The sequence below is a fragment of the Falco biarmicus genome, chromosome 5 (genome assembly GCF_023638135.1).
Source record: "Falco biarmicus isolate bFalBia1 chromosome 5, bFalBia1.pri, whole genome shotgun sequence".
NCBI lineage: Eukaryota > Metazoa > Chordata > Aves > Falconiformes > Falconidae > Falco > Falco biarmicus.
The window spans coordinates 15,929,854-15,944,832 of record NC_079292.1 but is presented as its reverse complement, the minus strand read 5'-3'; the positions used below and the strand labels follow the sequence as shown (position 1 = coordinate 15,944,832).

The window sequence follows — 14,979 nt, the reverse complement described above, 5'->3', positions numbered from 1 at the left end:
GTTGTTTACACATTAATTCTATACATGATTTTTCTCTGTATAATGCAGGTAATGACTAGCAAAAGTATGCTGAGAAAAATATATGACAAAACTAAAGGGACTGAAAACAGTAAAGAATTTAAATAAACCCTGTGTTTATTTCCTTGTGAAAGGAGAGCATTTTTATTATTCACTTCTGGCCCAGAACATACGATTCACAAACAACAGATGGCCATTATGAAAAGTTTCACATTTTATATAACGTAAGGATCGAAACACTCAGGTGCAATAACAAGAAAAAAAAAAATCAACACATCTGAGCTAGGACCGAAACACTTTCTCATATTTTAACTGAGATCTGACTGCTGTTTTTACTATTTGATAAATGACATCCATCCAGTTTTAATTCATTGTTTAGGTATCACAGTAAGTAATCCTCAATTCAAAAATAAAGTACTAGGAACAAAGGGAAATACTATTTTCTCAAAGATCTATCTGTAAATCCTGTTCTCTTCAACAGAAGCTATAGGCCAGTCAAAACAAGACAGTTAATTTGACAGTCCTATTATATTTCATCTGCGTCGTACGCCCATTGAAATGATATAGATTCTGTACACACAGAAAGCAGGTTTGACCTCAGATATTTCTAAACAGCTGTATTATCAGTGGCTATTTGCTTTATGTATACAGCAAAAAGATCTTTAAAAACTCATTAAAAAGCCCTGTCTTTTAAGGCCTTGAAGATTAAGGCCTTGAAGTTCTTAAGCTATTGCAATGCATGATACTTACTGCATGCACCCATTTTTGTCAGGATTTGAAAAGAATGGATTATTCCTCGAGAGATGAAAACGGCAATGCTTAACTTCCTTTGTCATAGCTGTAGAACAGTACATCTATGAGAGCTCCCATCAGAGCAATACTGTGCCTAAACTTTGTAAGGCCGAGACATTAGAAGAAAAGCGTTCTTTGAAAGATAAAGGTTTATTCAAAGGAAGCTTTTAAAAATGGTAGAGGCTACCAACAGTCTAATAGGTACTAACACCTACAGAACCACAGAAAATAAGATAGTTAATTTGAATTACATAACAATACTTACAGGCTTTTGTTGTGGAGCTGTACTCACTAAAAAAGAAAAATAAAATGTTAAAGATATATTTTTACAAAAACAACTCTATAAAAGCAGAAAGCAGTAATCATGTAAAAATATTCTTAACTAAATATAAGGCTGTGATTTTTTGGTTTTTAAGCCAGATTTTTTGCTCTTTATAAGCACCTGCTGCCTGAAATCGTCTGATGCCTCCATCCGAGCATCTGGAATCAGATGGAGCTAGCACCAATTTCTAGTCACTCTGTTGTGACTGAGGGAGAGTTAATGAGTCAGAAAGGAATGTCTGAATCAGTAAAGAGTGGACAGAAAACATTAAATGACTGCAGAGTTGTCACAGATTAAACGTATGTAGCCAGCTGACTGGGCAGGTATAGATAGATTTTAAATAGTTCAGGAAGTATCAAAGACGACTACTGTGTTGCACTCAACAGAAAAGTCAAATATTCACATTTCCTTCATTCTGAAACAAAGTAGTTTGATTGCTAGGACTGGAGGCATGAAGAGGTGCCTATGTCAAAAACACACCACCACAGAAAAAGCACCTCCAGCATGGAACTCCTCCTAAGAATCTCTCAGAAGGGTACCATCAATGACTAGGTCTGATAAGAATACAAAACTAACTGTGAAAATGCACACAACAGTAATAAAAGCCACATGACACACAACACCACCCCCAAACAATCAAAACCAATAGAAACAACCAAATACAGGAGACAGAGGCAAAGTGGAAGCGAGGAAGAGGAACTGAATGGGGGAAGAAAACCTCTCACAAACCTCTTCAAACACACATGCATATGGCAATTAACAAATGCAAAATAAAAAATTTAGACAGATGAGCCTTCACAGTTCTTTTATACGTTCAGTTCCTGCTGCTAAGTTCAGTGAAAAAAATGCTTCTATGTCACTGAAAGGGCAAATTTTTCAAAAAGATTCTTAAACTTGAGTACCGTCATTGCTTTAAAAAGGAAAATTATGCAGAACCTGTTCTTGAAATGCTGTAAAGAAAACACATCTTCAACTCCTGTGTAGAAAGCCAAAGATTCACTTACAATTTGCTAAGAACAAAGTGTGATAAGAACTCCAGCAATATATTCCTTAAAATAATATTTATTTTAATGTCAGGAAGCAATATAAAGGTTGCACGAACAAAATCAAGTTACCTCCCACACAAATAACATACACTCTTTAGCTATGTATTTAAACTCAATACAATATATTAAGGATTTATATGATTTTGCATCTTAACATATATAATACTGTGAAATATTTATGAATTTTGACCACAGTATTTGTTCCTGATATAGCAAGTATTTTTATTAGACCTCAGAGATTTTAATCTGTGATAAGATTTCTGACAATATTACAAAGGTATTTAAACCTTATTTCTCCACTGCTTGTAGCTTATGTGTTTGATTGGCAAATAAATAGCAACTGTGGTACTAAAGATGACTAGAAAAGCCACACGTCCTCCTTGTTTGTCTTTACTGACTGCTGTGAAGTTCTTTACCTTGGCTTCTCCTAGCAAAACATAATGTACATTTCGTCTTTAAACTCTTGGCAAGTTTATTATAAAAGATTTCACATACAGTGCTAGGGAAAAGGGCTTATCACAAATTCAGTTAGGTACAATAAATTCCATTTTCAAGGGTGAAAACCTAAGGACTCTAAGACTTTTCATTGTGTTCTGAGAATAAGTCATAACTGACAAGAAGGCACATAATTTCACAAGGATGCTGATGAACTTGTAGCGGGACTAGACACATAATTTAGATAAGATTATTAATTACTGTAAATATTAGAGATGCAAGGCTTCAATGCGGCTATAACCCAGCCATTAAAGCTTGTAGGGTGGGAAGAGAGTAAGTTTACGCCAATAAATCTTTCTCTGTATCTGGGGATCCCGAAAACTTGAACCCGTAAAACCAAGAAAAAAGCATTTTCCTGATGGTTCCCAGAGCATGAGTAAGAATTAACTAGACATGTATTTTTCACATGCAAATATTTAAAATGTTAATGTTCATTAAACAAAATATTGTTCATGTTAATATACTGAAGGAACTTTACTACATGCATTTAAATATACTATCATACCTGCTGAACCAGAGGGGGGAGGAGCACCAGCTTTCTGCCACTCAGTTGCTTCAGCAGCCATTCTACGAACATAGGCATCATCCACACACATCAAAATGTTTTCTGGCTTTATATCTGTATGAATGATCTTGCACTTGCTGTGTAGATAATCTAGACCTTGAAGTACCTAATTACAGAAGGAATTTTTTTAAAATTTATTTTAATTATCCAGTCCAAGCTGAATGTATTTATTATTAGTACCGAGATGTTCAACCAATTGCCTGCAGTCCATATGTGGCCTGACAGGATAATTTATTTAGCTCATAAACCCAGCTATTGAGACTTTCATGAGTAAGACACTGGCTAGATTAATTGTCTTGATGACAGCAACCTGCTGTCAGACTTTCATTTCTCAAGTTTCATTTCAGCTCTTCAGCTGATCTGCACATGTGTAAAAAAAACTGATGTAACTTCGTTTAAAAAAGGAATTTGGTTGCTTAGTCAGAAAGGCTGATTGTCACTGGTACTGGGTCCGGTCTTGTTCAACTTGTTCATCAGTGACCTGGATGAAGGGACTGAGTGCACCCTCAGCAAGTTTCCTGGTGATACAGAACTGGGAGGAGTGGCTGATACACCTGAAGGCTGAGTTGCCATTCAGCGAGACCTGGACAGGCCAGAGAGGAACCTAAGGAAGTTCCACAAAGGCAAGAGCAAGGTCCTGCACCTGGGGAGGAATAACCCCATGCACCAGTACAGGCTGGGGCTGACCTGCTGGGAGGCAGCTCTGTGGAGAAGGACCTGGGAGCCCCGGTGGGCAGCAAGTTGCCCATGAGCCAGCAGTGTGCCCTGGTGGCCAAGGAGGCCAATGGGTCCTGGGGGGCATCAGGAGGAGCGTGGCCAGCAGGGCGAGGGAGGGGATCCTGCCCCTCTGCTCTGCCCTGGTGAGGCTGCACCTGGAGTGCTGTGTCCAGTGCTGGGCATCCCAGTTACAGGGAGACAGGGAGCTACTGGGGAGGGGCCAGCACAGGGCTGTGAAGAAGATGAGGGCACTGGAGCACCTCCATTCTAAGGGAAGGCTGAGAGAGCTGGGACTGTGTACCCTGAAGAAGAGCAGACTGAGAGGGGATCTTATTCATGCATACAAGTATCTCAAGGTTGAGTGTCGAGAGGACGGGGCCAGGCTCTTTTCAGTGGTGCCCAGCGACAGGACAAGGGGCAATGGGCACAAACTGCAGCGCAGGGAGTTCCACCTGCATAGGAGGAAGAACTTCTTCAGTTTGAGGGTGACAGAGCACTGGAACAGACTGCCCAGAGAGGCTGTGGAGTCTCCTTCTCTGGAGATATCCAAACCCACCTGGACACGATTCTGTATGACCTGCTTTAGCAGGGCGGTGGACTAGATGATCTCCAGACATCCCCTGCAACCCTGACCATTCTGTGATTCTGTGACTGTTTTTTTGAAAAATAACACTGCAAATAGTACACACTATACCTGAAGTCTGGTTTGTGAATAACCGTCTTACAACTGATTATTAAAAAAAAAAAAAAAGACAAAAAGGGAATTGTGTTGTTGAGATGAAATGCTAACTGTAGCTTTCCTTAGAATGCCAACAGTAATTCAGCTTTTAATGTGATTCCACATAAGGATTTGTCCACCTGGATTTGTCACATGTATTTTTCCACTAGCCTTTCATACTTTCTGCAGGCTAACTTCTGCTAGCTCATGTCAAACGTGCATATCTAAAGACTTGAAAATGCATTCTAGGATATAAATTAAAACATGTTTTTTTACACAATGAAAAAAATTCTCAAACCTAAATGGAACACAAATACTTGTAAAATCACAGAAATTACTGTATTTTAGGTAAGACCTAGGGAAGCCAATCATTACAATTATTCAGTATAGAATAATGTAACAGTGTAAACTAAGCTATTGCTATGTTAATCCACAGAAATACTGTAAAAAAAATATCAGCAAGAATGATAAAAAAAAGCAGTAATCTAGCTGATCCCACTTAAAAGACTTCTATTTTTAGAGAACATTCTACAGCATGAAACAGACCTCCAGACTCATGAGCTCCAGGTACGAAAACATTCTGCCACTCTAGGTATATTTATTATAAATAAACTAGCAAGCTCTTTGCTCTCAGGATCCTTTAAGACATAACTAGCTAGGGTGAACTTTAGAAGCAAAATGTGTTGGTTCAAAATACCAGTAACAGAGCACAACGACATTAGTCCACCATCCAGTCCTGAGCTAGTACCAGAACTGGTACATCCATTCAGCACACAAGGTAGCTCAAGAGAAGAGCAGTACCATACATATATTTACACTCAGGCTAACGTATCCTAGAAATGCGTGGCACTGCTTTCTCCAGCTCTAGAGATAGACTAGAACAGCAATCATTCTGAAAAGCTTTCTTTATAAGCCTATATAAAACCTGTATGTTCACTCCAGCTGGACTCAGTGTCAGTTCCAACGGTGCACCTAGAAACTGCTGCGTCCTTGATAATTTGGATTTTTTTCCTACAGATCCAAAATATGCTTGACTACTTGGCAAAGCAACTGAAAGAACATACAGTATGTCTCAAAGTAAGAAATGTTAAATAAAGATTGGAGGGTAGGTAGTGGTTAAGTGACTTCAAATTTTAAGAGGCATTAACAGCAACAGCAACATAAAGATGGATTATAATAGTCTCTTCCTCGACCCACTACACTACACACCATCTTACAAATTATCACTGACTATCTGTAATTCTGAGGCCAAGAAAAAAAAGATTCCAGAGTACACTGAAAGCCATAAACATTCAGAAGAAAAAATATCTGTTCCACTGTGATATGCAGAAGTGGAATTTATGTGAACCTAGATCCGATATCTCCCACTTTAAAAATATAGTCTTTCTCCTTTTAAATAACAATGTTAGGGTAACAGCTTACAGCTTTGTCTTTAATTTGGCTGAAGAGTCTTTTTTTTTTTTTTTTTTTTTTTTTTTTTTTTTTTTTTAGAATCCAAACCAGCTCCATGATTTACCATAAAGGACCATTCTGCTAGAAATTTAAAATTAGAAAGAATGTTCTCAGCTGTCTTAAAATGTGGACCAGACTGCCTAATGCTAAAAACTGGAAGTACATTATACCATTAAACCGGTAAGGAAACGTATACTACATGGGCATGCTTTGTACCATGCCCTGAGATGATGGGAGAACAGGGAAAACACTCCTAAGTTTTTATTTACTTGTCCACTGAAAAAGGGGAAAAAAATTAAACGGGTAATGTACTGTGAGTCTGAAAAATCATGACAGTCTGTTACTACAATCAAAAATGTAAATTAGAAGGCTGTATTTTTTCCCTTGTGAAGGTCACATGGTTACTTTCACAAAGAAACTAATTATTAGCAGTTTCTAATTAATATTCGCTTCTTTTCTTTTTATTCAACGAGCCACATCATATTACCTCATTAAACAGATTATTTACTGTATTGTAGATCAAAGCAAAAGTGAGAATTTTCATTGATCAAATACACAATGTTTGCTTCAGCGTTAGTTTCGATCCTCTCAAAAGAGACTGAGACTGTATGTTTTACAACCCAAAGTAAGGATTCCAGAACGAAATAAATGGGCACTTCCAACCACATCCACCGCAAAGAAGGAACTGTAGCAACTAACCCTTTTTTAAATTCTACAAGGTCTTCTCTTGCATGACAGTTCATAGAAATCTAACCCAGGGGAAAAAAAAACCTGCTTGAAACCAAAATAAAAATTCTTATTAAGAAACTTAACTATCAGCTGCATTTAAAAAAAACCAAAAACATTTTGTCCCAATGTTCAAAAGTACTCAAAAATCGAAAAAAGTATTTTCCAAGTCATAGCATAAAAATTCCTTTTCAATTGTAGCATGGAATTATAGTACTTTTTGAAATAAAATTGTCTGCTGTACAGTAACAGCAGTGCGATAATTATTTATGAAACTTGAATATGAAAAGTTTTTAGTACACGTGTAGCACAAGCCTTGCTTGAGTAGAAGAAAGAATAAGGATCTACATCATCTTTAACGAGATGAACAACCTCGAAGTCGTACCAGTTTATGATAGTCTCACTAGTCCAAACAGTTCACTTCAACCTCACAGAAATTAAACCTTTTTAATCTTTCAGGACTAACCTACTCCTCTTTTTTCAGGTATCAAGTGTTTGAATTACTTGGAATTCTTACCTTTGCTGACATCCAAAGCGTAGTGTAGGTTGGAAGACTGTGCGATTTAAAGCCTCCCCGTCTAAGTCATACCAGCCTCAAAACTGTATCTAATGTCAAAGCAGCCTGCTCAGAGGCCACACTGCAGACAACCTGTTCCAGTGCCTGACCACCCTCACAACAAAGAATTTCTTCCTAATACATAACTAGAATTTCTGTTTCTAAATTGTGTACATTGCTTCTTGTCCTATCTCCACGTATCGACGAGAGAAATCCAGCTGCCATTACTCTACCTGTGCTGAAGAGATTAAAAGTTTCCCCTTTTATTAGCCTTTTATTAGTTCTTCCCTGCCAGGTTACAGGAGCCTGTTGGCAAAGATGCTGTGAAGCTGGGCTCAGAAGTTCTCACCTTCCTTCCAAAAAGGGGTTGTTTTCAGCCTGGACCCATTCAGAGGTCTGGTTTACAAGCAGTGTAATTGAGGTAACAGTACACTGCCATAGGGAGCTCCTAAACCCGACTTTGCTGCTTAACCCAGTGTATCAAGAAATTTAATTGTAATTTCTCAAGTTTTGGCCAAAAAACAGTGCAACCAAAGCAAAAACATTCCAAACAAAAAAAATGACATTTACTGAAAACGGTGGATATTTGTATGTACATATAATACAAATACACACATTCCCATTTCTTAGCAGGCAGCTCAGTTTGGCTGGAGCACTGCATTACTACAGCTCCTTATTTCTGAGACACCTAGTTGTACAGAACTTAACGGACCTAAAATTGCAACTATATACTAACAACTGCATCAATCAGGTTATTTAGCTAATTCTCATTGAAGAGGTGATAGGTTGATATTCACCAGTTGACATACAATAATAATTACAAAGAAACTAACCAATTAACAGATCACTTATGAATAAAACAGAAGTAAAGTTGATGAAAGGCAATACAAATTGCCTCTAAGTGCCAAAATACTTGGTTTGTAGGTATTAACTGTGAATAGATTAATAGTATATACAAAACCACGGAGATATAGCTAAGAGTTTTCCTTGCTGAGACACTATTTCTCCTTAAGATCACCTCTCAGCAATTTGATTTTCACAGTATATCAAAAGAACATATTTAGAAAGAACAAATCCCAGTGAAATATTCTGAACTGTTTCATCTTGTTAACTCTCTGATTTTACAAAAACTTAAATACAGACAGACAACAATTTTTCAAAGAACAGTTTTTCCTTTAGAACCTCTTTTTCAGAGTCAGATACAATTTTTGTTCGTTTTTATAATGATAATATATTATTTCCCACTGTTTTGATGTTTTATCCAGATCTTATTAAGGAGCATGATGTGTCAACCAAAACTGCAACCGAATATGAATATCCTTAGATCTAACTTTTTAATTTCTAAAGCAGCTCAGGAAACTCTCTGATCAGTGAGAAAACTTGATTAAAAAACCAAACCAAACACACCACCACCACCCCCCCAAAACCAAACCCCAGCATGCAGAAATACAGGATATCCAGAAAGATGCTCTTGCAACCCCACACCCCTCCTTGGCATTACCAATAATACTATCCTTATCCTAGGTATTTATTAGTAAAAGTGCAGAAATACCATAATTCTAACCTTCAAACAGTCAACAACGGTAGAAAAACCCAATTAAAACATTAACAGGTCTTACCTGTCGAATTATACTTTTTACACAACGGATGGGAAGGCCTTGATAATTGGACTTGATTATCCATTTTAGGAGATGATGTCCAAGCACTTCAAAGACCATGCAGACATCTGGGATTTAATTAAGGATAACTTCCAAATAAACTTGTTGATGAGATCAACACAAATGTTTGTGTACTGGCTAAAGCAATCATCACACTGTTTAGAGGGAAAACAGTTCCCCCTAAAATGAGCAGAACATGGTATATGCTTTGGTACTACAGTTCAATCATATATAAACATATCAAGGAACAGTGCCCAAATGCAGAATAAATTAAAATAAAAAAATTTAATTATGCAATTCTTGTCAGCTATTTCTACACGTTAACAGTAGCATTAGGGTGAACAATGAAACAGGTAACTGTAAAAATAACATTCATTTTTGTTGTCTTTGAAATAGCTGAAAGTACTGATTTGGCCTATTATCTCTAGTTTCTAATAAATTTTAAATTATATGAATAGAAGGTTTTAACAACAAAAGTCTGCAGCAACAGCGTTTTCGAAAATGAACTGTGCTAAACATCTTTTTGATTAGGCTCAATTGAGAATACTTGACAACAAAGACTAAAGTAGTAAGAGAATGGCTCCCTTACCACCTACAGTTTTAACTGCAGAGAATAAAGGCAATCACCAAAAAAGTCAGGAACAAAGAATATAAAGAACTCAGAAACAATATGCAAAATACACAATGCCAAAAAATCTAATTTGACCCAGCATCTATTATTGGCCGCCAACAGAGGCCAATAGTAGATGACAAGGGAAGAGCATTAGGAAAAAACAAGATGTAGGAACTTCCAGTGATTTGTGGTTCAAAGGCTTCCCCTTTTATATAGAGAGAGATTCTACAGTTAATATACCTGGGTAGGTTATTTTTCTATTGCAAAAAATACTCAGATATTCAAGCTAATTTAAGTTTAAAGATCCACAACAATACAGCAAGAAATCATACTACTTGTCTGAGGATTAACTCAGCATAGTCATGAGCTTGGAATGACCTTAACGTCGCTAGAATCAGAAAGAATGTTCAAAATCTTAATTATATGACACTGCAACGTTGCAAAGAATAATGTAATACAAATAACAGAAAATTAACTTATTGAGAGATACTGCAGGAAAATCTCAATGGATGAGATTAGACTGTATCTCAGAGACCGTTCATAAGGAACTACACTGTTAGGGGAGAAATCTTACCCAGCTTCTCTAAGTTTTATTAACTAGAGTTTTAGCAGTGATCTTAAGAGTCCATGACTTAACTTGTGTCAAAAGGAGACTTACTTTGTCTATCGGTCTATCATTTACATTCTTCTCAAGTACCTACCTATATGCATAAACTGAAGTTTTAAAGTCTGCATCCCCTATGTTGGAGTTAGATCAAAACTAGAGGGTCTCAAGGCTGTTCAAAGCACAACATAAAGAACTGTAACATTTTGATTGCTGCTACCCGTTCCTCTCACTTCATGTTCTTTAACTCCTGCATTAGAGGAAACAGTGAATAGTCATTTCCCAATCATACCAACCAAGTCTACTCACAATATTATAAAACTGTTCCATTCAGAAGAGGAAACAGTCTTGGTTACTTTAGCACACAAGCATCCAATGAACAGAAGTCACTAGTAAAGCACACAGCCATCAAAAAGGATGAGCAGAGCACGTTAGCTCTGTAGGGCTTATTAACTTAGCCCATGCGCTGAAGTTGCACTGCTACAGGAACGCTACAGCAACACAGATTTCAGAAAGGCAAGACACTGCAGCATTCAGAAACGAAATTTAGGACACCCGCCCACAGTCCTTCAGACCACTGCTGCCGCAGACTCTCCAGTGCACATTCCCGCCATTCCTTGCACTTGGAGAAGTGCTAAGGGTTGCCAGTAACCAGAAGAGAAAGATGTGTAGGAAAGTGAACAGCGGAGAGGCAAGGGGAGGACACAGAGAAGGAACAGGCAAGGAGGAAGGCAGAGGCACACAGAGACAGAGGGCCACAAGAAAGAAGGGATGTTTACCTGAAAAAAAAAGATTGCAACGTTTTGCTGGGAGGACTCAGACAAACTCAAGACATGTTCAGTACTGGGGAGTCAACTGGGATGGGAAGAAGACATACAGGAGGCTCAATGTTTAGAGTAGGTATGCAAAAATGTGACTGCTGTCCGATCTACTGTCCTGACTTGAAAAACATTAACTGTAAGCCAGACTGCGCACAACAAAGAGTTTGGGAAAAGCTGTGAGTTAACTATTAGGAAAGCAGCCTTGCAAGCCCCAGGATCTTCCTACAGCACCAACATCCTGATAGATGAGTGTGTCCAAAAAGTCCTCCTGCAAAAATAAACCTGAAGCCCACTCAGCAGACTAATTAAGCTACATGAAATAAGGCTCTGGTACCATCATAGAACACTACTGGACGTACCTCAGTTGCTACTCTATTAGCAGCATTTCAGCTCTATGGTATTTAATTAGTGCTGTATATTCTTTGGAGATAAATTATTACAATTATTATAATGTCTGATTCTGTCAGGAATGTTCCCATCTTCATTTAACTTGTCTCTCCAAACGCTTGTTTCATTATGTGACAATCTGAATCTTTTATTAAAAAAATGCTACACTCAAATAAATATTTAAGGCTCTCATAAATATCCAGCGCAGACAAACATAATAATCTACACTTACTAAAAACACCAAAGTGCCTGATTTCAGGAATTCCATTATTTCATGAAAAAAATCATAATTACAACCTTTTTAAAATGTACAAGTAGTTAAAAAATTATCAGTCTACTGTAGCATAACACGTTGTTAAAATCCCTCTGTGTATCAACGCTTATTTCAGCTCCTAGGAGAAAGATGACTGTTTCCAGACACACAGTGCAGGCCAATGGCTCCGCACATTCCCATCTCTGTGCTACATCGTTCCTGACAAGTTTCCCTGTTTGGAAGCTCCATGACATTTTGTGGTATTAGCCATCCAAAGGATTCACCCACCTCTCTTCTGTCTTGCTTTAACTTTTAAATGCATTCCATAGCCAATAATCAAGCCTCTATGAAGCATATGTTGTTTTAATTTACAGTCAAGGAACAGATATATAGAGACGTGCTCAAAGGAAGCTGGAAACAGCAAAGCATGGAAAAACTCTCAAAGTACTGTATTTCTCTCATCCTGTTCAAATCAATAACACTACCGTAGCACTAATAAGGCATTTTTAAAATGGCAAGAAATAGCAGCAAAATGTTGAAGTCAGTTACCTGCTCCCTCCCAAAAGAACCTGCACCAAAGATTATTTTCCCTAGAAGGTAAAAAGAAGTTGATTAAATAATCAATGCAACCAACCACTGCTCAAATAAGCAACGCAACTCAGGACGCACAAGCTGTTCACAGGAAAACTTGAAGTATAAGATACTTGTTACCATATTTTCACTGATGGCTATGACTTCAACAGACTTCCAGTTGTAACTTAAATTTGAGTCCAGTACAGCTCATCCTGTCTACTGTAGCTTTCTGAAAAATGCACTTCTCAGGAAGGAACATTTGCCTTCCACATAAAACAACTTCTGTACTGCCACTTTTCAACATGAAAGTAACACTGAAATAGAATGAATCAGTATCAGCTGTCCAGTTTTAATCTGCTAACACAAAGCTATTTGAACCCTTTTTTTTTCTTCACTAGTACGTGGTCTCCTTTTGGCTTTGTCAACTTAAGTGCTATATTTCAAAAAGATAAAAGTTTGGACATGCTTTCAAAATATTATCACTAACCAAATTTACTCTTCAAACTTTGAAATGGCTCTTACCCTTAATAAAGATGTATACATACATAGCAATAATTGAAGAATACTAGTGGGAAACTGCTCTGTTAAATAGATAAAAGAGTTATTTCTATGTATAGTTATGAATGCATTTTCTTATTCCCTGTTTTGTATTTTTTTTTACATATGTTTTACAATGAAAACAGTAAGTCAGATTTCTGATTTCTATAAATAAACTTAATTATTTTTCAGTCATACAGCTGTCAGCTGAAAACTCAAAATGCTTTGGTTGGATTAATTTTTTGTGAACCTAGTTAGACAAAACAGATATTTATAAAACAATTCTTAATAAGCATCTTAAGTCATAAATTAAAACCTGGGTTTTGTAGTACAACAGCAGCACCAAGAAACCCTAACCCGGGTTATTCACCTCACTGTGTTAAGCAATTTCCTTGATCACAAACCATTTATATCCAGGTTGAAATGACTACTGGCAACTATATGGTTTATTTTAATTCATTTTGATTTGATGATAAAACCTAGGAAAAAAGACTGCACTAACTTCACCTACTTTCTACCATGGTAGTGGACCACTGAAGCAATGAGGAAACAAATCAAAATGGGACAAACAATGTAGTTAAGATGTCATTCTATAACCGAGAATACTTGTCGTCACCCCCCTGCCTGCATTCTCACTTATCACAGATCCAAAGGCTCCATAACTAATGTCAAGAGGCAGATGGATGGGATGAAAACCGCTTGCACACATCTCCCTGAAAAGATGCTTTCTAGTGGGCATTTAGGTTTCCTGACAGTTACCTCCTAGATTCCTCTCCTAGAGGATGAGAGTTGGTGAAGAGCATCTTAACCTGATCCATTGAAGATTGCAGGCACATCACCAAAAGCGACTTAGTGTTAAGCGCTCTAAAGCAGGAACTGTCTCTTTGTCTGGTAGTGCGACACCATGAATGATGAGGTCTATTATCAGGGCTCCAAGACACAACAAGCATACCCATAAATACCAGCTGTAACAGTAAATGAAAGCACAGTAATATAATAAGCTGCTAAAATATCTAATACAATTAGCAAGGATAACTCACTTCAGCTCAACTCTAAAATCAAACATATTTAGACTTCCTTGAGAACAATATTCAGTCATATTTTACTTTGTCTCCTTTTTTTTTTTTAAGGAAGCATTCAAAGACAAAAGTTTAAATACCTTTGCCAAAAAACAGGTTAACACGTGGCCAAAAGAGGATCACATAAACAAAAGAAGAATCTCCATGCCCTCACATTTTCCACAAGAAAACAGAAACCAGCTTCTTTGTGACACTGATGCTTTCTTTCCCTTTACTAGTCTAGAGCAAAACATATTTCCTGTAAGCCTCGGTTATTAAAAATCTTTTCAGTAAACTCCAGTTTTAACTAAACTGCCTCTAGTTCTAGCAGACCATGACAAGATTCAGAGGAATTTTTTGTTGTTTTGCATTGTGTTTGGAAACGCTAAACAACTTCCACTCCAGTGAGTGCGTTATACACTGGACTACTCTTTGCATCTACATATATTTTCAAGTTTCTATGCTACATATTTAAAGTAAGACCAACTAGAAAGAAAACCAGAACTGAACTCTTACTTATATCAGTAAACCATTTTTAATGAAGATGCCATGTTTTCAAAAGGATACGAATTCCATTCATTCCAGAAATTTTGAAGTCATCAATTAGCTGTACAACCATATCCTTGTTGGGATCATTAGGGTCACTTTCACGAACCTAAACCAAGAATGTAAACAGTAACATTTTAGGAGAAAATTCACTTTAAAATACTAATTAATTACCTTTCCACATGAAGTTAAACAATATTCTGGAGATTCAGAAATCATTCAGAATAATAAGCCAGCTATCCAGGAAAAAAACCACAAACGTAAAAAGAGTTTAAAACCAATATTCTGCTAGGTTTTTTTTTTTCATTCATTATTACTATTATTACTGGTATTGAGCACTGCATTGCATGAATGATACTTACACATTTAAGCAGCTTTATTTCATCCAAGGCTGTCTCTGTATAATGCTGGGCACTTTTTACAACTTTCATTGCAACAAACCTTTTCCCCCTTGAAAAGAATAAAAAAATTTACAACAAATCCTCTGAGCTAAAACAGACATACTTTAAATACTGGGAAATT

General features: G+C 37.1%; 1 protein-coding gene across 6 annotated transcripts in view; it reads right to left on the bottom strand.

The window, feature by feature from the left end:
* Window positions 1–14,979, bottom strand: part of SRPK2 (SRSF protein kinase 2) — a 147,715-nt gene that overhangs the window by 26,741 nt on the left and 105,995 nt on the right. For all 6 annotated transcript variants that reach the window (XM_056339534.1, XM_056339536.1, XM_056339535.1 and 3 more), the window contains 5 exons: window positions 14,820–14,907; window positions 14,479–14,566; window positions 9,027–9,133; window positions 3,179–3,344; window positions 1,076–1,101 (listed from right to left, as the gene is read on the bottom strand). In XM_056339534.1, coding sequence (XP_056195509.1) covers window positions 1,076–1,101; window positions 3,179–3,344; window positions 9,027–9,133; window positions 14,479–14,566; window positions 14,820–14,907 — 475 coding nt within the window. The remainder of the gene's footprint in view (window positions 1–1,075; window positions 1,102–3,178; window positions 3,345–9,026; window positions 9,134–14,478; window positions 14,567–14,819; window positions 14,908–14,979) is intronic.